At 35.9% G+C, this 26,635-nt stretch overlaps 1 protein-coding gene across 1 annotated transcript in view; it reads right to left on the bottom strand.

Annotated features, from left to right (window-relative positions):
* DPH6 (diphthamine biosynthesis 6) overlaps positions 1-24,910 on the bottom strand; it is a 153,167-nt gene extending 128,257 nt beyond the window's left edge. The window contains exons 1-3 of the mRNA XM_054565615.1: positions 24,861-24,910; positions 21,238-21,332; positions 16,707-16,900 (exon numbers count right to left, since the gene is read on the bottom strand). Of these exons, the coding sequence (XP_054421590.1) occupies positions 16,707-16,900; positions 21,238-21,332; positions 24,861-24,883 (312 nt within the window). The 5' untranslated portion in view covers positions 24,884-24,910. The remainder of the gene's footprint in view (positions 1-16,706; positions 16,901-21,237; positions 21,333-24,860) is intronic.
* Positions 24,911-26,635: the final 1,725 nt, after the last annotated feature.

The following is a 26,635-nucleotide window of genomic DNA, read 5'->3' as shown; positions in this document are numbered from 1 at the left end:
CCTCACACCCGGAAGAGTCCATTCAATTTAGAAGTTCTCACAGAATCAACAAACTGACAAAGTAACCAAATACACTAATTCCTAATTCATCTGCAGAAGCAGGTATAAATTAGAATGTAATTTCAAGCTACAGTTAATGTCTTTTCTTTTTGAGAGAAACAATAGCTTAAAAACTTGAAAAACTGTTAGCTAGAACTGTGCTTCTCAAACTATGTCAAGAACCACTTTTTAAAAAAATTTCTGAACCTTTGAGGACTAAAACTTCTGTAAAATACAATTGAAATGAATTACCAAAACTTAAATTGTAAAAGATATGAAACAAGGTCAAATTTTTATTAGGTTCAACACATAAAATTATTCTCAAATGACTATAAAAGTTTCTCAATGCTTAGTTTCAATTTCTATAAATAGCTGACCTTGGACCAATAACAAACACTTCATGGACCAACACCAGCCCCTAGACCACACTTTGAGTAGCAATGATCTAAAATTATTCTGAGAGCTGTGAAATGAGATGAGATCAAACGCAGATGCATTGCTTTGATCTCAGTAACTCCCCTCCCCTTATCAAACCACATGCGTGCCCCTCTGTCTCACTGTTAAGTCACACATGCCTTATTGGTTTATATACAAGGTGAAGAAAAGTAGGCTTACAATTGTCTGAATGGAAAAGAATAATAATTAATAAATAATAATTCAAGAATAGATGCTGTGTTTCCCATGCTCACAACTGTAAACCTACTTTTGCCCCACCCTGTATGCACTATATATATATGCATTGTTGTATGGTAATATCTGCATAAACGTAATGCTGGGAGTCAGCAGAGCAGTTATTAAAAGTACATGTTCTACCACTTTCTAGCTGTGTAACCTTGGACAAGTTACTTAACTTCTCTTTATCTCAATTTACCTATCTGTAAAATAGGGATAATAAACCAGGGCTGATGTAAGGGATAAATTAGAATATAATGCAGAGTGCATATTATAGTGCCTGGCAAGTAGCAATACATAAAAAATAGCAATTACTATTAAAATAAGACATAAAGATTTGAAAAAATTCATATGGGTCTGGGCTTGCTAACAATCAACATAAAGAGAAAACCAAGTAATTTGCATGATTTACAGTGACCATACAATAAAAACTGTCCAATATTTATAGTAAGGCAAACTATGATAAAGACTAAGTTCTGGGAAAATTTTCACCCTTGGATCATCATAAAGTTGAATGTGTGATATGGTGAAAATTCTCAACAGCTTCCCCAAAACGATATACATCAAAAAATTTTGAGCACCTTATATGGACAAGGCATCATGATAGTCACTAGAGTATCCAAAGTCAAAAACACATAGTCCCTGCTTTCAAGAGGTTATAAAATAACATATTAGATATATTATATACACAAATAATTGTGTAAAACAAGGTATAATGTAATTACCCAGAGAGTAACCAAATGCAAGAGAAATTCCAAAAAAGAAAGCTACAACTTGAGGAAATCAAGAACAATGCCTTCTGCAGCCCCATCCTTCTCTCCTTCAACACAAAATCCAAAGGCCTATTAAAAACTAGCTAAAATATATACAGGGTCCAAGTCTATTTCCCCTTCTTTGGTCCCCATCATTCCTTACTTGAAATTTTAAGATGTTACTTAGCACTTTATTATCTTTGAGATCTCATGTCCTTTCTGAGAGATGCATGGCCTCCTGGGCTGTGCTCAGGTACTAGCTCCATGCCACTCTCCCTCACTCATTAGAAACCCCAGAAGGTCCTCTGACCTCACAATACTGAGCACAGTATGTTACAGGCTCAGAGGACAATGGAGTCCTGACTTGGGCAGTCATGAATACCCCCAGGCTACTAAGTCCTGACTTGGGTAGCCATGAATATCCACAGGCTACTAAACTTCCTGCAACAGATGGCTAAAACAGTGGTTCTTAAAACTTTTGAAGGGAACAGATCACTGTGAAATTATGATATAAATTTGGACTTCTCCCCAGAAAATTTGAACAAAATTTCAGAGTTCAAAACACCTTTCCTCTCCAGATTAAGAAATACTGTCTTGAAATATCACATTATCCTGCTTTGAAGTCCACTAGTCTGATTCTTACTAGCTTTCTGTGATCAAACCCGGGTAATGTGACCATTCAAACCAGGAGGTGAGGGTTAAGGAAGTCACAAAAATAACTGAGACCAATAAACATTATTAAAAGAGCTAAATTGTAAAAGGCTCAAAGGGAAGACCACGGGTTACTTATCAAATAATGATCATTCTCTCTCTTTTCCTCACCTCCCTGCAAAATTACTATGTAGAAAAGAATCCACAAGAGAACAATCCTTAAAAATAGACCATTTGAGTAGCTCTAGAGCTAATCCTATGGTAGGTAGCAAAGAATTCTGCACAGGGGAGAGGATAAATGTCTAGTATATCAGTTGCTGCCTCTTTTCATTTGTCAACTGATTTTTACAGAAATTTACAAGGATCAATACTGGCTGAATTTTGGCAAGTTTAGATAGACTTAACTTTGTTCAGTAAGTTTAATTTAACAACAGCTCATTAAGCAACCACTTGGTGCAAGTAAGTACACAAAGCACCCACAAGGCCCAGCATTGTAGATTCTCTGAATAAGTGTGGTATAATTCTGCTGGCATTGAGATGTAATGGTTCTTACGAACGGGAGTGCATATGGTAGCCCAATTCTACTACCTCTGGACAAAATTAATTTTTCATATACTTTTTCAAAATTTTAAATTTGCTAAACTCAGTTCATATAACTTTCAATGGAAGTCCTTGCTTGAGGCTTTTTACAAATGAGTTAATAGGAAATTCACTGTTTAAATTTTAAAAATAAGCATAGCACTAAATCCTGAAAAAAAAAAAGCCAAAGTAATTTGTAATAGAAAGTACTGATTAATAACCACCTTTGTTACCATTGAGATCATTTTTTATCTTTCTCTGAAACAACTCATGCCTTAGTTTACTCATGTAGGAAATTAGATAGGAAACATTAATTTCACATGTCTCTTGGAAGTCTGAATTATCTGACTGAAAGCGTCTAAAAAAGACTCAGGAGGGCCCAAAATTATAGGCAACAAATGTCGAAGGATAAATTGAATCCAATATGTAATATAAATTTGCCCCCATTAAAACCTCTTTCACAATTTGAACGATAACCATTCTTTTTCTTCTCTGCATTAACATACTAATAAAGTCAAGAGAAATTACAGTCATCTCAATGCCAACTTGCAGCTACTATTTAATAATAATATACTAATGGAACTTTGTATGCAATGAAAAAGATGACTTTAATCAGCTTTACTGGATTATTTTGGAAGCAAGACACTAAAGAGGAAAGAAGACCTGAGATTGCCATGAAATTGGCAGGCAAAGAAAAATGGAAAAAACTAATTTATACAGCGTCTATCTTTCTAGAAACATAAAGAGGCTCTCACATATTTTCTCATTTATTTTCAAAACAGATAAATAAAACAAGGAGGATATATCCAAATTTTACAGAAGGAATGACTAAATTCCAGAGAAGTATAGTAGAATACAATGTCTTCAGAGTTCACGAGTTGTAGGGAGCCCCATAAGAAATAAAAAAGAATGAAATACAATTTCTGCACCTTGAGGTACTTATAATCTTTAAAGAAAAACCCCCAATATAAAATAAAACAAAAATAAAAAACCAGTAGTTCTGTGTGTAAAGATAGATTAAGTACTATAAAAGAGATACAATGTTTTATGAAGGTTCCAGAGAGGGAGATAGAACACTCAGCGGAGGCACGTCAAGGAAAATATCAAAAAGGAGATGTCATGTAGAAGAAGCAATTGGAGAGGAAAGCCATTTCTCACTAAAATACAGCATTATGCAGGAAAGACAAGACCATGGAGCAGCAATAATAGTCTAGGGTAGAAATAGGTTCCATGTAGGATAATACTGGGTGGGAAAAGAAGAAGCTAAGTTGAAGTCATATTGCAGGGCATCTAATGGATCAATGGTAAGGAACAAAAATTTATGATGAAGAAACAAATGTGACTGAATCTACAATTTAGAGAGACTTTCCCAGCATGAGTTTGCAGGACAAATTATAGAGGGTGAGAGACTGGAGAAAGACCTTCAGAAGAATACAAGGAGTCAATTAATTTATAGCTCTAAAGCCAGTTTAATCTGACATGGTGCCCAAAAGCCCACATAACCTATTAAGACTTTCTATTTTATAAAGAAGTGGGACTATATCAAACTAAAAAGTTTCTGCACAGCAAAGTGCACCACCAATAATATGAAAAGGCAAATAACCAAATGGGAGAAAATATTTGCAAATCATAGATCTGATAAGGGGTTAATATCCAAAATATATAAAGAACTCATATAACAAAAAAAATTAAAAAATGGGCAGATGAATTGAATAGACATTTTTCCAAAGAAGACATGCAAATGGTCAACAAGTATATGAAAAGTTGTTCAACATCACTAATCATCAGGGAAATGAAAATCAAAACTGCAATGAGATACCACCTCACATCTGTTAGAACGGCTATCTTCAAAAAGAGAACAAATAAATGTCGGTGAGGGTGTGGAGGAAAGGGAATACTCGTGCACTGTGGATGGAAAGGTAAATTGGTACAGCTATGATAGAAAACAGTATGGAGGCCCTTCAAAAATTAAAATAGAAATAACATATGATCCAGTAATCCCACTTTTGGGTATATATTCAAAGGAAATGAAAACCGGATCTTGAAGAGATATCTGCATCCTATGGTGATTGCAGCTTTGTTCACATTTGTCAAGGTATGTAAACAACCTAATCCATAAAAGGATAAAGGGATAAAGAAGACAGTGGTATATATTATTGAACATTATTATTAAGCCATGAGGAAGAAGGAATCCTGATGCTTGTGACAATTTGAGTGAAACTCAAGGACATTGTGCTAAATCAGTCAGACACAAAAAAACAAATATTGTATTGTGTCATTATTATGTGGAATCTATAAAAGCCACACTTAAGAGAAACAGAAAGCAGAATGATGGGTGAGAAGCCTGAAGTGGAAGAAATGAGGAGATGTTGGTCAAAGGATGCAAACTTCCAGTTTTAATACTAATAAATTCTGGGGATCTAATGTACAGCATGGTGATTATAGCTAATAATACTGTATAACTATATACTTGAAAGTTGCTAAGAGAGCAGATCTTATATGTTCTCACTATAAAAAAGTAACAGTAGTTAAGCAACAGGATGGAGGTGTTAACTAATGCTATAGTGGTAATCATTTTGCAATATATAAGTGTATCAAGTCAAAACGTTGCACGCCTTAAATGATGTCAATTACATCTCAATAAAACTAAAAAGAAGTCTTTTTATTTTGTTTAATTATCAGTAAATAACTTTCAATGTAATTAGTATGATAATTAGAATCCCACCTTCATGCATTATTATTATGTTAAATGCACTAATATCATTCATTTTGCTTCTCAGGTGTTTTTTTTCAGGCAAGGAAAAGGATGAAATATTTTAGTTGATACATACTCCACATAACTCTATGAAGAAAATGTTAAATGTTCAATTAAAAGGACCACTAAAACTAACATTTATTAACAGTTAATCTTGCCCTGACAGGCATGGCTTGGTTGGTCGGGCATCATCCCGCAAGGTGAAAGGTCACCAGTTCAATTCCCAGAAAGGGCACAGGCTTGGGTTGTGGGCCAGGTCCCTGGTTTCGGGGCAGCACATAGATGTTCCTCTCACACGTTAATGTTTCTCTCCCTCTCTTTCTCCTTCCCTTCCCTGAGGCAGGAGCGTGGACTCTGGATCTGAGTGTCCGTGTTCAGGTGCCAGCTGAGGCAGAAGCGCAGACTCTGATCCCGCAGAGCCCGTCCCAGGGTCATCAGGGATGGGGGAAATAAAATTAGTCGTTCCAGACACTTCTCTGTCTGCCAGGGATAGGGATGACAATTTCCTCTAGTGGTGAAGGCCCCAAACCCGTGTCCAAAGGCTTTTATTGAGCACCTTCTGTGCAGGGGTACACAGGCATGGATGTAAAAGCTCATCAATCCTTGTCAAAAGGCTATGTTGACAGAAAACAAATAGAGATCATAGATAACAATTAAAGGAACACAGAGGTTTGCCCCAGGTCAGGGTGGCACCCATTCAATTCAGCCCTGAAACCTGGAAAACTGATCATATTCTATGCTCAACCCCAAACCATCAGTACTCCTTAACTTGAGGGCATTCTTAGCAAAGTAAGTTTCCTAGGACTTAATGCATTCCTTTTCCAGGCCTAATTGTCCCCTGTAACCACCTAATCCAGGTTAGGGCTGTACCTGCCTTTAGTATTGTTTCAAACCTGAGCCAGGTGGGTGGGGCAGAGCCACCAAGAGAAAGAAGACCTCTTTCAGATAGAATGAGGACTCCGGCCATATTAAAGCCGAATGGTGAGTCTTTTTCCCCTTCTCTGTGTCCCCCAAGTCCTTCCCTGATGGCCCCTTGTGACTGTGCCTATCTTAGGTTGCCCCTGACATTGAAGGGTCTTACTTGTCATTGACTAAGCAGCTATCCTCTGGGGTCAAGCAGGGTAATGTGAGGGAGGCGGGGGCTGCACCCCTGCCAGGGGGACAGGTTTTGTTTTCTTAATGGCCTGTTCTCCCAAGGCCTCCTTGCTTAGTTCCAGCCTTGGGGCTCTCTTGCCTGTTCGTGAGGCTACAGTCCCTGAAACCAGGCAGGACCGTCCCCAACACTTCCCTTCTCTCTAAAAATAAATAAAAAAAATATTTTATTTTATCTTTTACATGTTTTATTGTTTATGCTATTACAGCTGTCCCATTTTTATCCCCTTCGCCCACCTCCACCCAGGCCTACCCCCTACTTCCACAGTCAATCTCCACATCATTCTTTAGGAAAAAAAAAGTTTTCTTGATTAAATGAACACAGAATGATATGAAACATCTTCTATACCATCCTAGCCAAGAATGAAGGGACGGCAAAGATATATGGCTATAAGATTTAGAATCACAATACAGGGTAGGGCAAAAGTAAATTTACAGTTGTAAGTATGCAGAACAGAGTTTATTATTGTATTTCTATTATTTATTAATTATTGTATTTTTTCCTATATGAAAAACTGTAAACCTACTTTTGCCCCATCCTGTATTTGTAATATACAGCTGTCATAGTTCACTTTGATTATCAACACTACCCAGTGAAAACAAAGAGATTAGCCATGGAATTGTCAGTTTACAAGGTACCTTACTTACATGACTCCCTGTCACTTTTTATTTAAATACCAACACCAAGCCCTATCGGTCCATCTCTTCAATGCCTCTTCTTCACCTCTCCCACTGCTACTCCTTCTCTTTAGCTCCTCAGAATCTTTCAGCTGGCCTAGTATATCAATTTTCAATTGAACTCATATCCAGAGTTCCACTTCCCTAATTTATTTCTTGCATTGCAGTGGTTCAACCTAATGATCTTGAAGTTCCCTATATAATTTCTTTTATAAAATCCCTCAAGGTAGTGGCTTTTAAATTTATTTGACCATAAAAATATGTTAAGCAAATATATGTAACAACCTAGCAAACATAAAATGTATGTATAAACACACACACATACACATTTCACAAAATAATAATTAACCTTATTATGTACTATGCATGTTGATATTTTCTATTTTTTTCTAGTTTCTGTCATTAAAAAAAAAAAAAAGGTTGTGACCCACTAAACTGAGTTTGGAAAATACCATCTTAAGGGTTCTCCACCACTCTAATAATCTTTGGCCTAAATTCTAAAACACTCTCTTTTTTGGCTTTTACCAACCTTTCCAGACTTATTTCCCACTACTCCTTAATCTTGGAGCTCTAGACAAATTGAACCACTTGATTTCCCTAATATACCTGACTTCCTGCTTTGGTGATATTGATTAAACTGTGCCCTTAATTTGCAACACTCTTGTAGCCACTATCCCATACCTGCTTTCATCAGAATCCAAACATCCTTCATGGGTATCAATGAAACTTCCCCCATAAGGCCTCTCCTGATCCCCCCAACACGGGAGACATTTTCCTCCTCTGAATCCTCATAGCCCCTTAAGTACACACTCTAATGGCATCTCTACCTTGTGTTAGTTTGTGTATGTTTTATCTCTTCAGGATCTATGAAGCTGAGACTGTTTTGTACATCTTTTTACTCTGCAATACTGATACATTACAAGCATTCAATTAACACCTGCAGAATAAAAGACCTATGAAAAGTCTCTAAATGGTAGTAGCATACATTAAAGTTAAGAGTGAAAGCAAAGATCAACCAACACACCCTTTGGACTCACTCAATTTTTTCTTACATCATCATGTCATAGAACGAGCTTCTACCACATTGTCTCCTTCCAATAAAAAACAACAACAACAAAAAAAACAAGCCTCTAAACAGTTATTGATAGTATCATTTTTTCATGGCTATTTTATGATTTAGGCACTCCAAATTTACAGAATGAAGATGTTCCAAATTTAAAAGGAAAAGTCGATGTAAAAAGATCAAGATCTATCATATTGTTATGTGGCCACCAATAAAGTCTTGTGCAACAAAAAAATATAAAGACAACAATAAATAAAAAAGTAATTCATACTTAAAAATCTTAATAGTGTGTTCTTGGCAATTAACATCATTAAACAGAGAATATAACAAAGACAAGGTAAACTACAGATCTAGAAATGAAGGAAAGACTATAGGATAGAAACACAACATCCAGTGTTTTAGACAACACAATTCTAGAAGTAGACATCTACAGAAAGTTTCTTAAAAAATACATGGTAGCACAGTCAGGGAAACAAAAAGTGAAAAGGACATAGGCAGCAAAGACTGAAAAGCATAAAGAAAGAAATCTGAAAGACAAGTCAAACATACGGAACACACTTTAAAATATATGCAGTAGATGATAAAACAGAAATTTATAGTTGGTAGGAGAAGGGAATAAAAGGAAATAAAAATAAGTCAATGGTTGGATTTATAGAGGCACTGAATCAACCAAAAGATAAAGAGTGCATATGTGCATGTGTATATATACTTACACTTACTGATACCAAGTAGAAAAGTTCAAGATTGAGGAGACAGAATGATAGTTTTGCTAGAATGAGGGAGTCACCTTTTCTAGGCTTTAGAGGGGACTCTACAGATGAAGACTCTGGACCTGTGGTAAGTTTATAAACTGTAATAAATGCCAAGTATGATTCAACATTTTATTTCCAGGCAGACCTTCCATCATGTATTTTCTCATGCATGCTTAGCTTTATTATCAGCACAGGCCAGAGATGGCACAGCCTCAAAAAAGCCACACCTGGGAGTCAAAAATGACACTTGTCTGTGCTAATTCCACCTCTTCCTGTTTAGATCTCCCAGAATCAATACTAGCAAAGCATTTCTTGTGCCAAGGGACTAGGTTTAATGTCCAAAATCTTGGGAACTGACAGAATGCTGAAGAGCCAGGAGCAATCTGTACAGGGCTATGTGCCCGTTTCATTAGCACTATCTCTGGGTCCTCTCCACAAATCTTAAGACCATCTTATATGTTCTTCCTACTCCAAATGCTTTGGATTAGCCTCAAGCCACCCAACTATTCAGAGTTTTTCCCCCCAAGATCCAAAGTGAAAAGAGATCAACAAAGTAATTTTCCATCATAATAAGCAGGTTTCCTAACATGCAGACACCAAAGCTGATTTGAAAAAGTATCTGCTCAGAACTTTTATAAAATATTCTGCAGCTGGAAATTATTCTTGGTACACTTACTGGTTGCACAGCCAAATCTAACTGGATACCTTATTTTGAAAAATTTCACTATAATGTCCATTCTACTTAAGCTTCTAAAAGGAAAAACAAAAATAAAATAAAACTACCAATAGTTTTACATCATTTTATAACAATGTCATGGCTCCTCTTCATTAGATAAATTACATTAAAAAATAATGTTAAATTTTGCAATAATTTGTTCAGCAATCCTTTACAAGTCAGCCACATGCCAGGAACACTGTTGGACACCGAGATATAAACATAAAGAGCACTGAGCATGTGTATAAGGGTCTCACAGTCTAGCAAGAGACAGCCATATAAACAATCCTAGTAATGTCTTGAGAAGCACAGTAGAGGTATAGAAAAGCTGCATGGAGACAGGAGATGCTAAATTAGAGCTAGTTTTATTGAAGAGCATGAAAGATGAAGGGGTCCTCTGGGAGAACGAAAATATAAGGATATAGAAAAGCATAGGCAAAAACTCAGATATGAAAGCAATCTCCTAGAAATTTAAGTAGTTCAGTACCACTTGAACCCAGAAGCTTGTATAGGAATGGTAGGATCAGAGAGGTAAGATTGCAAGGACTTCTTCTAAAAGAGTTTTACATCAGGCTAATGTGTTTGGACTTTATCTTAATAATGGGTTATTTAAATATGTACACAGATTGGCTGACATCAATGCGGTAGAAGAGCTAGATGTAGCACAGGGCAATACTGAGTTCAAGTTGACTAGTTAGGTGATTCTTGCGCAGTACAGATGAAAAACAAGTTAACGGTGGGAATAAAGTCAAAGGGTCAGATTTCAGAGTCATAGAAATAATATCAAAATGGTCTAGAGATCTGATGGTGGTGGCTGGGATGGCGGGGAACTGATAAAAAGTAGAAGTTTAGTAGTAAGGCCTGGGTTAGACTTAAGTGGTGGGATATATGACAGTATTTTTAACTAAGAGGGAAAGACAGGAAATAAAGCAATTTTGTGCAAAAAGAAAATATGAATACATTTTGAACTTGTTAAGTTTACCATGCCTATATGACATTAAGGTGAAGAAATCATAAGCAACTGAATATACAGGTCCTACAGTATATTACTATTGTGGTCCGAATGGTCAACTATTTTTGAAAGTATTGTAGTTAAGACGGATGACAGTAAGGTAGGTAAGAGGGAGAAGGGAAGAGGGAGGGTAATATTGAAAGAAAAACCATCAAGGATGGTTCCCTATTCTGTAAGCAGTTGGAACTTAATTTATTTTCAGGAAAACTGTTGCTCTTTGCTACCCTGCCACAGCTCATCCTTGTACCAGCAACAGCCTACTTTATATTTGCAGATTCACCCTTTCCACAGTGGGTTCTGTTGTTTCCACAGAACCAAGAGACTCTATCTCTTGCTCCAAGAATGTCATATGATCTAGACTTGCCCAGTCAAAAGAAATCACCTCCCAAAAATGAGTGTTCATGGATAACACAACTCAGGACACTGAGTGACAATGAAACGTAACTGAATTTTCCTTTGAGCTATTTAAAAAGGGAGCTTTTCCTACTAGAATATAACTGGGAGCCATCTTCGAACAACAAGGGTCCTGACTAAGAATAGCATAAACAGAAAATAAAAGCAAGAAATAGAATTGGGGAGATAGGAAAGGAGCAGGACTTTGATTATATAATTTGTGTCCTGTATCTAGTCTACCTGAAATCAAACTTATTTAGGTTACTGTCAAGAAAGCCTTATTTTAGTTAAGCCAGGTTGAATACTACTTTCTGTTCCTGATAATCAAAAGAATTCAAATAATACAAAAAGTAAAGTGGCAATTGATATTTACTAAAAATGTTAAGTTAAAATCTGTTTTAAAAAGTCATTTACTTCCAAACCTTTCTATCAATAGTAAATATTCTATTTAAAAAAGGCAGTTATTCACCTACTGTTGTATTTAAATCACAAGTGTCCATTAAGTAATTCAGTATTATCAACAACAAGATACCTAATGAGAAAAAGAATATGAGAGGAGTATCAAAGGTTAGAACAGGAAGACTGAAATTGAATATTCAACTTAATGAAGAACATTAAATTAATTATATCAGAATGAAATTAACACAGAATTCTGGATCAGAAGTTTCCATTAAAAAGAAACAAAGGTATAACCTCCAAAAAAAAAAAAAAAAAAAAAAAAGAATGGGTGCAGAGGAGACAACAGTGGACAAAAGGATTTCAATTAATTTCTTGAGTCAGAAAGCAGATAAAGAAAGAATGATGACTTATAAATGAACAGAGGAAGCTGTTCGCATGGAAAAGAGGAAAATCAAGAAAGAAACCAAATTAGGCCACATTATCCTGAACTTCAGGTATAACAAATGTAAGATAGGAGGCTGAAAAAATTCTAAAGTCAAAAGTCATCACAATCAGCAACCAAGACATTTGAGAAAAGACTACCATATGTAAGAGAACAAAATATAAGTAAAAAGACCACAAAGAAAACATTAATATTTCAGGGAATGTAAGATAATGTTTAAAAATCTCTACTCCGTATTTCAGCCCTGGCTGGTGTGGCTCAGTGGACTGAGTGTTGGCCGGAGAACCAGAGTTGTTGGTGCGATTCCCAGTCAGGGCACATGCCTGGGTTGCAGGCCAGGTTCCCAGTGAGGGGCGCACAAGAGGCAACCACACACTGACATTTCTCTTCCTCTCTTTCTCCTTCCTTTCCCCTCTCTGAAAATAAATAAATAAAATCTTAAAGAAAACCCCCCCAAAACCCTCTAATCTCTATTTCAAAAAGGACGTAGGGATGTTATACCACAGAAGCAGTGGGTTGTTATTAAAAAAAAGAAACAATCCATAAACAAGTTCATGACTATTAAAAATATGATGGCTAAAATAAAATATGTGAGACAAGACAAGGACATGAAGTTTCATTCTAGGCAGTCTAACATCTGAGCAGTGAGAGTACCAGAGAAAGGAAATAGAGAACGGTCAAGAGGGGCAAATTAAACCAACAGAGGGAGAGCATTTCTCAGAGACATCCTCACACTGCAATTCCATTGGCTCTGCCATTTTTTTTGTGTTAGATTTGACATCAGGTTTGCTTCCCTCAAGGCGGGATAAAAAAGGTCACACCAGTTCTAGGCCTCACATCCACATATCCTTCCGCACAAGAGAAAGAGCTTATCTTCTGCCAATTATCCATCATCCTAGACTTCATTCTATTTGGTATAATGTAGGTTAACAAAATCATCCCTGATCCAATCACGATGGCCAGGAGAATGCCATGTTGTCACTGGCTTTCAGCTGGATTCATGCCATCACTGAACCAAGATTAAGGGAAGGAGGACAGAGATATGCTGCTACTCAACAGGAAAATATGGAAAGGATGCAGAGGAAGCAACCTTCAATATTCAATGCATTGTGGTAACACTTCAGTACAGTGGGCATAAAGGCACATTCATAAAAGTTAACAGAAGAAAAAACCGGGTCAGCTAAAAAGCATCAAACTTCTCATCAGCAAAATGCTAAGCTGTCATGAAGCAATGCCGTCAATGATTTGAGGAAGAATGACTTTCAGTCTACAATTTTAAATTCAACCAATGTATCGATTAAATGTGAGAAGAGAATAGGAACATTTCAAAATACAAGGATTTGAAAGTACCTTCTCTAAGGAAGTTTCTTAAAGATAAATTCCATTTAAATATGGGAATAAACCAAAAAGATAAAAATAGCAGATCCATTAAGAAGTGGCTCCAAACCAGTGGAGAAAGAATATATCGATCCTATAAAGACATGGTATTTATAGGTATCTTCCAGTAATTATTACATTGCTTATGTGACCTAAAAAGAAAACACACATAGAGTTTGCAGATTACTGTATTGACAGAAAATAATATAGGTTATCTACATGCCAAATTATTCCAGATGAGAATCGAAGTGACATTTTAATACTAAAAAAATTCTAAAGAATAAAAAGCTAGCTATATGAAACCAAGCATTTTGCAAACAGCTTGGGGTATATATATCATAATCACCTGATCTATGAGATATAAAGGCTTATTACAGTTCTAAGAGTTTTCATACTTTTACAAAATTAGGAAATTTTTAACTCTGTAAATTCTTCCAAACCCTTCCTACTTCTTTTCAGTAATTAGCCAATTAAAATCTTCCCAAAAAGGAACATCTCCTACTCAGAAATTAGCTCTAATATTTGTGGGGGGAAAAAAGGAGCTACAAAAATAAAAGACAGACTTACATGTGAAAGTCACAAAATTGCAATGTGTTACAGATAAATGTTTCAAATTAAAATGAATCTAAATGCTTTCAATGTTCCATTAATATTCAAAGGATTAAAAGAAGCAGTTCAACATTTTTCTTACAAGAAGGGAAGACTAAGTTGAAGATTTACAGGTCCTCTAGATTCATATTTTTCCCGTAATTATTCAATTACTCATTAGAATATGTAAGACCTCTACTGGAATCTTTACACCAGTGTTTCATATATGGATTTAACTATTAAAGCCTGGTTATACAATCTCTTATGTGAAAACAATATATTTCTGATATTTATGTCCTTACAATATCACAAAGTAAAATTAATATTTCTACACAGATAAAGAAGAAACTATTTAGTCCTAGACAACTTGATAGTATCTCTTTCAACTATAGTTATAATTATCGTGTAGAAACTTCCAAAGCAGAAATTGTCAAGATTTAACATTAACATTAATGTATGTCATAACTGACTGTTATAAAAAGATAATGGCAAAGCATCCATTTCTCGAAAGACAGCATGGATTGAAAGGGAAGGTTTTTTTAATTACTACTAATCTAACCATTTTTAATTAAATTGACAAGTAATTTATTTTCTTTCCCTTTCTTAGAAGGCTATTATTATCACAAAGCTTCTCAAAAATTATCAGTTACCAGTGATTTTTAAGCAATCCAATTACTTCTCATGTGAGTCCTCCCATTTCGTAATACTGCTTTATGCTAAAACTTAATACTCAATTTCTTTATATGCTGAGAAAGAAAATTCTTTCAGGGAATGTAAGATAATGTTTAAAAATCTCTAATCTGTATTTCAGCCCTGGCTGGTGTGGCTCAGTGAACTGAGTGTTGGCCGGAGAACCAGAGTTGTTGGTTCGATTACCAGTCAGGGCACATGCCTGGGTTGCAGGCCAGGTTCCCAGTTAGGGGCACACAAGAGGCAACCACACACTGACATTTCTCTTCCTCTCTTCCTACAATTTCTTTTGAAATTGCAAAATTCGTACTCAGTATTTCATACATCAAAGTGAACACTGTCAAAATCTTAGTTGCCTGTATGGAGAGGAGACTATCAAGAGTGGGACTCTTGCCCTGGCTCAGTTGGTTGGAGCATCATCCCATAAGCTGAAAGGTTGTGAGTTCGAGTCCCAGTCAGGGCACGTGTCTAGGTTGCAGGTTTGGTCTCTGACAGGGGCCTGTGCAAGAGGCAACCAATTGATGTTTCTCTCTCTTATAGATGTTTTTCTCCGCCCCCCACCGCCTTCCCCTCCCTCCAAACTCCATAAGCATGTCCTCAGGTGAGAATTAAAAAAAAAAAGAAAAAAAAGTAGAGGTCTTATGCTTTCCCCCTTGTTTGATAATTGAAAGTTTTTATTAGTATGTATCTTCCCAAAGGGCAGAAACCATATCCCTATGATTTTCTTTGAAAAATATCCTATCCTATCCAGAAACTAAACAGTAAATTATGGAATTACTCTAAATGTTTCCCCTATCAGTTTCTATTTTAAAGAATAAATAAAAATTAAAGTATTGTGACATAAGAAATAAAAATACTTCAGTCAAGAAAACTTTAAAGGAATTTATATACTTCATATTTTTTTAATCAATATCTTTAATTGATATTAAAGTTTGATCACATCAAATTTAAAGTATAGCATTGAAGTAGTTATTTGGGACTAGCAAATTTATATGACATGGGTTCATGACTAACTTCTGAAAAGCTGAACTCCTCTGAAGATTAAAAATATGAAATTTAATATCCCTTGGTAGAAGAAACAGAAATCTTCATTCCTTTCCTTTGTTAAAAAAAAAAAAAAGTTAGGTCACCCAGGAAATACTGGTTTAAGTTCTCTACTTCATTAAACACACTTATATGAATTGACTGTACTTGACTAAATATTCATCCTTAAGAAGAATACCAAGCTGTATTCAAATACCTGGCTATCACTGACAAGGAAAAGATAATCTCCATTAATTAACATCCCCCTCTATTGTCTCTCCTAAATTTTCTTTCTAAAGAAATTAACAATGAATATACAATGACTGCCAGACTCTTATAAACAGAGACTTAAGTATTTAATTCATACCTCTTCTACTAGATTTAAACAAGGCTCCATTATTCACTTTCTTTAGCTCTATTTAAATATCACCCTATCAAAAGGTCTTGCTTGGCCACTCCCTGCCATCATGCTTATCACCTTGATTCTGCTTCATTCCCCTTCCTGGTACTCCTCACCATCAAGCACAGTGTTTGTTTGTTTGTTTGTTTGTTTATTGTCTATCTCCTTCCACTGGAAAGTAAGTTCCAGCAGAACAGGACTATGTCTGATCTGTTCATTGTCCCATTCCCCAGTTCTTAGTACTATGTATCAAGTACACAGTGTGCAGTCAAAAAGTATTTGCTAAAAAGGTCATCAGCTTCAAAATCCTAATGAAAACAAAAAATTTAGTTAAATACCATTTGACAATCCTTGGTGCCAAACTGTACCAAAAGTTTTATTTTTAAATACTATTTAACACAAAGGCATAGTAACAATTTTATTGTCTCTTCAAAAAAACAAAATATCCTTTCATAGAATAGTTGGGCTACTAGCAAGTCACAAATTTTCTTATCACTATATAAGTGATAACAATAAATGTAATTTTCTAAATTACACATTAAATTCAGTGAATGTGACTGATCACTTTACATACCTTAACAAGTCTCAAAAGCTCATAGAGATCTTCAACCTCATCACCTTCGCATTTGGTGTATATTTGTCCTGTATCCACACTCCTTCCTCTTATGGTTCGGCGATAAAGGGGGAGAGCCATTGCTTCTGCATACAAATCAATGGCATGATGACCCACTGTTTGAAACATGTAGCTATCCAGTTCATCTGACCCCACTGTAATAATTAAAGTAGAAATAATCAGTAAAACAGGGTGCAAAAAAAAAAGTGGATTTGAACGTCTGTGTAGGTTTTACTGCTTGGAGGGCAGTTAACACATAATTTAAAAGCTTACTACACTGTATCTCTCTGCATTCATGAAATAAAATAAAATAAGTTGCACATTCATCCTTTGTTGTATTGAGTTCACATTAGCACTAGTCATCTCCACTACTAATTACAAATACAATTATATATAAAAATTTTAAAAATATATATACATTTAAAGAGAAATCCAATAAATTTAATTATTTGATTAAAGATTTTATTATATACTTTTTTTTAAATTCATTCAAGGTTATTTGCAAAATCATTGACTTATAGCAGAAAATCTTTCTCAATTAAATATCTACTTAGTTAATAAGTGACAAACATCTGTAACAGAAAAATTCAGATGCTTTTCCTATGTTTTATATTCAGCACTTCAACAAAACATGTTACCACATATAAAGTCAATATTTTTAAAGCAGTCACAGAGGTGTACAGAAACATAACTTAAGCTAATTAGTAACACAATCCCAGGTGTCACAAGAATTTACAAACACCAATATGGGTAAAATATTCAAAACAAATGAGTCATGTCAGACTCTTTGGTGATGTAAATGAAGTTAGAAATATATTGGAATAGACTTTGTGAACTTGTAATTTTATTTTTCTGAAGAAAGAATCATGAATATACACAAAGATTATTTGCAAAGATACTCATAGTCATTACAGCATTATTTAAATAGATTAAAAATTATAGTATATTCATGAAATACTATGCAGCCATTAAGGTAATTTAAAGATCATTTTCTAAAGTATATTTTGCAGAACAAAAATATCATAACTTATTAACAGGTATTGATGAAAAAAATGATTCTGTGGTCAAATAAGGTTTTTTAAAAACAAAGCTAAACCATGTTAAATGGGTGTCTTTGTTGCAATTTTTCCTAGTCTAATTTTTCCAGTGTTTAAGTTGTTCCACTAAAGAGACAAAGTACGAACTCTCTCTCAAATTTATCTATACAACAAACACATTTCATACGGTACTTGTATTCCAAAGATAGGAAATGCTATAGTAAAATAATGCTGACATGGAAGATGTTCATAACATGTTAAGTTAAAAAAAAATTACAAAACAATATATATGGGTCCAGGCTTTCCACTGAATGTGACAGTATCCTATCAAAAGGTATAAAAATGACATTGTATAAAAGGGCCCCTTCAATAATCAAAACCATCAACCATATGCCATTACGTTTTGGCCTACCAGTTTTCTGGGCCCACACATCAGACTGGCTTCCATGTACTCACGTTGTTATTATAAATCTATTTACTCCTGGCTCCAGTAAGAAGTAGACATACAACCAAAGTTACCTAAACATTTTTCTGCCTACCCTCATCTCAAACTTAGACTGAATCTTTAAGTGTTTAGTTTTTAAAAATATTGATAATCAAATTAATATGTATAAAGAACTTTGAGGTTCTTAGCAAGAAACTTCCTGATGTTAACACAATAACTAAAACATTTTACTGACTTCTAGAAGGCTATTTTCCTTTAAGGCTCCATCTAGTCCTAACCACACTGTAACTTTCATTAATGGAAGCCACATAGTACCACTGGTATGAGATCAAATAAAACCAAAAGGCTCCACTGTTGCCTGAAGCACCTCAATTAACATGCCACAAAAGTCCCTACTACAAATATAAAGAGATGGTTTTATGAATTTTATGACAACTTCACATTATCTTCATTGATGGGTATAAATTCCTTTCCAGACAACCTGCTGAAAACAGAGTACCATGAATTCACTCTAACCAACTTTACACTGTAGTTATCTCTACCAGTCATTCCTCATTACAGTTCCTTTTACAACATATTTGGGTTGAAATGAAGTCAAACCATGAATCATTCAACAATCACCAACTTCCTGCTGACTTTAAATAAAGATTAGCTAAACCCTCTCCATCTCCAAACCCACAGCCATCCATTCTCTTCCACTACAATTACTACAGTTTCAGCTGACTCTTTCCAACTTTTACATCACAATAATCCAATTCCATTTAATACTGAATTTTTTCTCATTAACAGTATTGTAAATAAATGTCTCCATTCCACTGAGGTCTAAAAATACAAATCGCTTCTCCTCTTACCACTCTGCCAGTAAACCAGTATTCCATGGAAGATTATACAGTAATGATTCAGGACAAGGTCCTTATAACAATTCACATAAAAATATTAAAGACAGGATAGAAATTCTATGATTATGCCAAGTGTGTATTATATGTTATGTAAATATCTGCTTTTTAATTATCAATGCCTGCCAAGACAGAAAGGTTAAAAAACCCACTTGCCTGACTGACCACAAGGAACATAGGCATTGCTTTCCTCTGGTAACAGAACATAGCCTTCAAAAAAAAATCGGTTTCTTCTTTTAAAATACAGAAATTACAATATAGTTCCCATTCACCCTTAGTCAAGGAGTTTCCTCTTTATTTTTAATGAACAGATAAGAGGTTATTTTCAAAAGAGCTCACTTCTAATAGGCCATTATGCAACATCAGAACCCCGGTATAAAATCCTAGAGTATATGTTTATTCCAACCCCCTACAGAACCTGTTCTATTTCTTCCTATTAAATATCTTTAATCTCCATCTCCTCACTTCCCTTTCAGCATTACATGGGTCTTAATCATGCAAAGCAAGAAAATCCAAATATCTGACAAATAACTGCTGGCTATAACTGCTGACTATTCCAGGGCTAATTCTAGTTAGTTCATTATTTGCCTGTCCACCAATAAACTGAGTTAATGCCTACCAGGGTCACAGAGCTGTCCCAAGTGCTGAGGAACAATGAAAGGAACATAAAAGATACGACCTCTCCTCTGAACAGCTTACAAACAATCTATTTAGGGATAAAAAGTAAGACAACATAAATAGAATACAACTATAAAATGATGTAAGAACAAAAATTCAATAGACTGGCAGATTTGAGGAAGGAAGGGAGGGAGGGAATGAGGTGGGCAGTATTGACTGACTGATTTAGAGCTACCTTCAGATTCAACTACATTTACTGGATATCTATTTCATGCCAGGAACAATGATTAGGGTTTTTATATATACTGCTCATTTAATTTGTCCTAAAATAATAGTAGAAAAAAAGCATGAAGTCTTGAAAGAAAATGAGTAAAGTGAATGATAAAAAGATTTTACTAGAAGAGCTATATGGAGTAGTAACAAATAAACAGACAAGTATTAATCTCTCCTTATTATATTTTAACAGTTAATATCTATAGTTACATGGGTATAATAAAAGAGTATAAAAATTGGTGATGACTTTTTTTTATCATTCTAATTGGGAAAAAAGATTGTAACTATGTGTGGTGATGAATGTTAATTAAACTTGTGGTAATCATTTCACAAATATATACATATACTAAATCATTATGCCATATACCTAAAACCATTACAATGTAGTATGTCAAGTATACCTCAATTAATAAAAGATACTGTTGAAGTTGAATGTATTCCTCCCAAATTCTTATTGTGAAGTTCAAACATCTAGTACCTCAAAATGTGACCTTATTTGGATATAGGGTAATTGCAGATGTAATTAGTTAAGAAGTCATTAGGGTAGACCCTTAATCCAACACAACAACCAGTGTCCTTATTAAAAAAGGAAATTTAGATACAGACATGGACACAGAGGAGAAAAAAAAAGTTCTACTTTGGAAAAGTTCATGGGTGAATAATCTAAAAAATGTGGCTAAAATGAGGTCTGTAGCTTATTTATGGATGTGCTTGTTACCATACATATAAAAACTAAAAATGAATTAAGTCTCACACAATTAGCTTATGTCTAACATGGCTAAACTGGATCTTTTTAATAATAAAATTCATATGTTAGTATTATTTATCAATATACATCTTACTTCCCAAGCTCCTAGAGGCTCCATTTTATTTACCTGTGTATTCCGTACAACATGTGGAAATGTGTTGTAGCGGAACAGCAGTGCGCTTTGAAATAAGAGAGTTCAAGTCTCAGCTCTGCAAATTTTTTCTAGCTATTTTTACCTTGGACAAATTTATAAAACTCTGAGTCTCAGTATCCCTGTTGAATAATATGCTCTAGGAGTTCTTCTGAGGATTGAAGATAATATAACTGAAAACACTTAGCATTGAACTTAGCATCTAATAGGTGCCAAAGATGTATTAGTGCCTTCTTTGTTTTTGCATACTGTATACAATAGAATACAATAATAAAGTTGGAGTTTCAGTCATTTTAAAAATTTCCAATAAAGGTATGCACTTACGCTGGTTTTCAGCTGGTCTTAGATTTGCTAAAGCAACGATCTGATGCCCAGCAGCAACGCACTGCATCATATTGTAACAGCTGTCCTTCCCACCACTGAAAAATAAATAAAGAGATAAGTATCGGTTACTGACCATTATTCAGTATAGACTCATTAGATAGCAAAAGAGAACACATTATATATTCAGCTTTTCAGAATATCTGAAGGATTATCTTACATTTATTTTTTAAAAGATTTTATTTATTTATTTTTAGGAAGGGGAAAGGAGGGAGAGAAACATCAATGTGAGAAAGAGACATCAATCAGTTGCCTCTGGTATGTACCCTGAACTGGGACCGAACCCAAAACCCAAGCATGTGCACTTACCGGGAATCAAACCAGCAACCTTTCACTTTGCTGGATGATGCCCAACCTACCAAGCCACACCGGTCAGGCTGAGGGACTATCTTACATTTAGAACGCAAAACACCACATGCAATTTCCATAGCATAAGCAAACTGAACAAACAAATGTGACACTGAGGTAGCTGCTCATAAAAGCTTATGAAATTATATGCCATTATATAACAAAGACAATTCTAAACAAAATATGGTAACTCTTTGGTTTGTGATTGTACAATAGCTTTAGTGAATATACAAACTGCTTTGCAAATAAAATGATTTAAGTTTACATTCCAGCTAAACACTTATTATATACTCCTTAGATGAAATTCTCTATGAAAAAGCAGAAAAACACCTGTTCCACTGTAAGAACTCTAACAACTGGCCTCCATCACCAGTTAAAAGATCAAATAAAAAATTTGAGATCCAATCTAATGACAAAGTATGACATAACTGGTGGGTTCAAATTCTGTAGAGATAGAAAGCAAAATGTTAAATTATAACAGAAAGTTAAATCAGTACTATCAGTACTTCAGCTTTCAGCCACCCCATATGACAGCAGTATAAGGTTTGAGCACAAGTCTATAGAACAGATCGAAGAAAATTGATCAATTCTTGTAACAAATCTACCTAAGGCAGAGAGGCAAATCACTTAGTTAAGCAGTACTTCACCTACAAGAAGGTTAATGGTCATCTATGCTATTTGGGTTTCATATTCTACTGTTTCTCACCACGTTTCTTCCTTTTTTTTAATTATTGTTCCTCTTCCCCCTTTTTTTGCCCTCCTGTTTCCCTTCAATTTTTGCTTGAGATCTGCAAACGTACCCCCAGGCAATGTTTAGGCAATGTTACCCCAAGTAACAGAAAGACTTTTTATCCTAGAAGCTGGCCTTTTCAGTAACCAACATTTATCTGCCTTTACCGCATTCTGATCAGTAACACTTGTCATTTCAGAACTTCTCAAGGAGAGAGATAGTAAGGGGTTAAGTGAAGTTACACATCACATTCCCTTTCCTCAGATTCTCATATTCCCATAAACTGGTCTTCCACAGCTTCCCCTGCTGATTCGCTGCTCTATTTCCATAGGACAAAATGATAGAATTCTTTAGAATATATAGAATATTTAAGATTAAAGAGTATACCTGCACAATTTTAATTCCTTACAATATTAAAGATTATAGGACATGCATCCTCAATCAGAACCTAGCCTTATAATTTATTTTAAAATATGCTAAGCTTTTAAATATGGTTTTAAAATAGTGTTTCCCAAATTGTGTTCTGTGGAATACTCCTGTCCAAAAAATACTCTAAGAACAACAGTTTTCAAGATCAAAGAAATGTCGGAAATACAGAGTATCTTACCTCCTAAAATGTAACAAAGTACATTAGAATATATTATGTGAGAAGTCCACCAGAAGATCAGAATTTTAGTTTCCCACTATGGGATACTACACTGAATTACTCAATGTGTTTGTGTTCACACATTTCATTATGAAATTAGAGAATGGCCTAGCTAATCCTCAAGGTGTCATTCAACTCTAAAATTCAATGATTCAATCTTCAGTATACTAGAAAAATAATGTTCTTTATGATCTATAGATACGTAAGGATCCTGGTTTCACTTATTCACTAAAACACATACACATATCCTCATATCTCTCAGTTTAGTCCACATGCACACACACAATATGTTGCAACTACAGTTGGTTCACTGTATATAACTCCATACATATTCAAGAATATATGTACATAAATGCATAGGTACATAGTATGTATTCATATTGATTCCTATGTACTTATGTATTCATATCTATAGTATGTTTCCTAACATTTACCGTTTTTAGAGTTTAGCAAGATGCCTTTTGTAATTTGCTTATTATAAAAAGTAATGTATGCACATTACAGGATTTTTAGTGTCATAGATTACATCAATCTTCTTCCCTCCTACATTTCTGAGTCTTCAGTTAGTGTGTCTTTAATGGCTAAACTTTTGGGCAAATTGCTTATGGATGTGTTACCCACTTCCTGACTACTTTTAATTCTTATCTATCTAGATCAAATGAAGACCACAATTGATAAAGCTTAACCATTTACTTTACAGGAAAAAAAAAATCACTGAATAAAGGTACTTTTGACATTAGCCTTTTAAAAATGGCAATGAAATAAAAGAAACTGTACTATTCCAGTCACTCCAGAAAGGGTTAGTGTTCTGTCAAGACCTTATCAGTAGCAATGACCTTGGGCACTGAACAGTAACATTAAATCTTCAATCGGTTTACAAGGAAAAATGCAGGGTTGCAATGTAGCTCAGACACTTTAGGGAGAACCAAATCTCATCAAACAAAATTCAAGCAGCCTAATTTCCCTTTTTAATGTTTTTAGTATTCCCTTCTGCTTCAGTTTACAGGCTGAGTATGAAAACATTTTAACTAGTCTTTGGTTGTCACAGGACTTGCTTTAGACACTAAATATGATGGGTTACTAGTTTTCAAACTCCTTTTGTAATATTAAGTGTTACCTTAAGGTCACTCTAAAAGGAAATGTTGTGTCTGAAGCAACAGCAACCAAATGTAGGATAAAACTGGTACAATTATATCTCTGTCCTTGAGCGGTTTACATCCATATCATAAGCAATCCAGACACACCTGGGAGGCAGGTGAGGGAGAAGTGAATTTATGTAGGAATAGGTGAGATATTAACAGACTACGGTGGAAAGCAAGACCGGGAAGACCAGATGGAAAGACTGAAGGGAATAGAAGAGGACGAAGAAAGCCAGAAGAAAAGCGCTGGAATGGCTGAACACTATCAAGTCGGGGCTATCAAACTTCGCTGCCCATCACTACAGCTTTTAAGAATCTGACCCAGGATCGCGACAGGATAATTAAATCAGCGTTATAGCAGTAAGACCCAGGTATCAGTACTTTTTAATAGTTCCCCAGGTAAATACAATGTGAATCCAAGTTTGAGCGCCAAGGAAAAAAAGGGCGGTGACCAGCAGAGAGGAGGGTTGCGAGCCCAAGACCGCGAGACCAGCCGGGACGGGGCAAAGGCTCCCAAAGGCTCCGCCTCTTCCCGTGTCCCGGAAGAACCGTTTAAACCCCGACACGCGGCTCCTGCAGAGACAACCTTTTTAGGCTGCCAGTGGCGGCGGCAGCGGTAATAGCAGCGGCACTTCCCGCCCATCAGCAAAATCGGACTACAGGCTGACCAGGGAAGAAGAAGGTGGCATATATGCCACATTACCTGATCAGAGCCGCGACCCTCATGCTGGGCGCAGTGCGCGTGCGTGTGGCAGTCGTGACGTCATCGAAACCGCGCCCAGGTTGACGCGCCGCGGGGCCTCGCGCAGGTGTTCGCTGCGCTGCCTGTCGGCGGATCGGCTTGGTGGCCAGTGCGGCTGCCTCTGGGACACCTGGCCTAGGAGGATATGACGTATTTGGCGCCTTGTCCCTGGACCAGGGACATCCCAGCCCAGAAAACATGGCGTTTAGGCGCGGCCTAACCACCTAAGTGAGGGCAGTGAAGCTGCCAGGAAAAGGGCAAAGTCCGCGTCGCAGAGCCCGAGCACAGTGGAGTTGGGTTGGTTTAGGTATAAGAATTTTCAAAGCCACACGTTGCGAGTTGAAGCACTTGTGTATATGCAAAGGGAGAGGAAGTTTGCTCTTCCTCAGCCCCAACGAATTACTAACTTCACCCTTCAGCTTTTTAGCGTTTATCTCTGTCCTCGAAACCTAAATCTGCATCAAGCTTGGATACCTCTAGACGCACTGTGGTTTTGGCCTTTAGGTTAATGTGGAACCTGAGAAACCAATTAAGACTCATCTCCAAAGTGCAGCGGCCTTTCAAAAAGAAAATCTAGCTTCTAAATTCCTTCACCAAGTATTTATACAGTGCCTTTCACGTGCCAGCCACTGGTTTAGGGTCTTGGTATACATCCAAGAAGAAAACAGGGATCACTCCCCTGATGGAGTTTATATGGAGGTAGGGGACGCAGACAATATACAGCTGAAAAATTATGTAGTATTTTAAAAAAGCAACAGCTATAAAACAAATAGAGATTGAGAGGAATCAGGAAGGAGGTGGAAGGGCAAATTGCAGAATTAAAGAGGGTTTTAAGGTAGGACTTAATAAGGTGAGAGTTGAACCGACTTAAAGGAGGAGAATTAGCTGTGTAAAACAGGGATGCCCTACACCGAAGGAAAAAACTGGAGTCAAGATCCTAGGTGCTGTGGTAGGAAGAAGAAAGTTTTTCAGGATTTAGTAATTAAATCTATGTGAACCATGAACAAAGGAAAATAAATATAATAACATACATGTGGGAACACCACATACATGACAGAATTGGAGACCCCATATGAGAAGGTCAGAGACAAAAATGAGGCATATCTGTCATGCTAAGAATGAGGTAAGGCACCTTGGGACTTCAAGAAGGTCATTGCAGCACTGTTAGAACAGCAGATGTTCAGAAGTTAGTAGTTTGCCTTGGCATATACCAGTAGATGAGAAAGAAAAGATGATCTCTGATGATCTCATTATGGACAAAGTCCGTAATTCAAATACCTCTAAGTAGTTAAAGTGGTCTGGCAGATGTTTCTAGAGAGCCCACAGGATCTCAGTTGCCTTTGGCTTAAAAGAATCTGCATACCACAGAGCGTATCTAGGGGTGACTCATACTGAACCCCTACAGTGAATTGTTTTGTTTGTTTTTAGAACAAGGCCAGTCAGTGTGGCTGGAACAGAGAGTGAGCAAGACCTAGAGTAGTGGGAGATGAAATTCCAGTGAGGAAGGGCCAAAGAAGATCATATAAGATCTTACAGGCCATAAAGAAGTTTGTCTTTACTTGGAGTGAAATGAGTGGCAATTGCAGGGTTTTGAACATAGGTATGAGATTTAAAACTGAAAAGGTTACACTGTACTGTCTTGAAACCACAACTATAAGGAGGATATTACAATAATCCGGGAAAGAAATGATAAGCCCTGGAACCAGAATGGTACCAGTGAATTTGGTGAGAAGTGG

This window comes from Pteronotus mesoamericanus, unplaced genomic scaffold (assembly GCF_021234165.1).
Source record: "Pteronotus mesoamericanus isolate MK-2021 breed Mesoamerican mustached bat unplaced genomic scaffold, CSHL_Meso_final contig_164, whole genome shotgun sequence".
Classification (NCBI taxonomy): Eukaryota; Metazoa; Chordata; class Mammalia; order Chiroptera; family Mormoopidae; genus Pteronotus; species Pteronotus mesoamericanus.
Note: the sequence above shows the minus strand (reverse complement) of the source record. Positions and strands in the feature narration are given on the sequence as shown.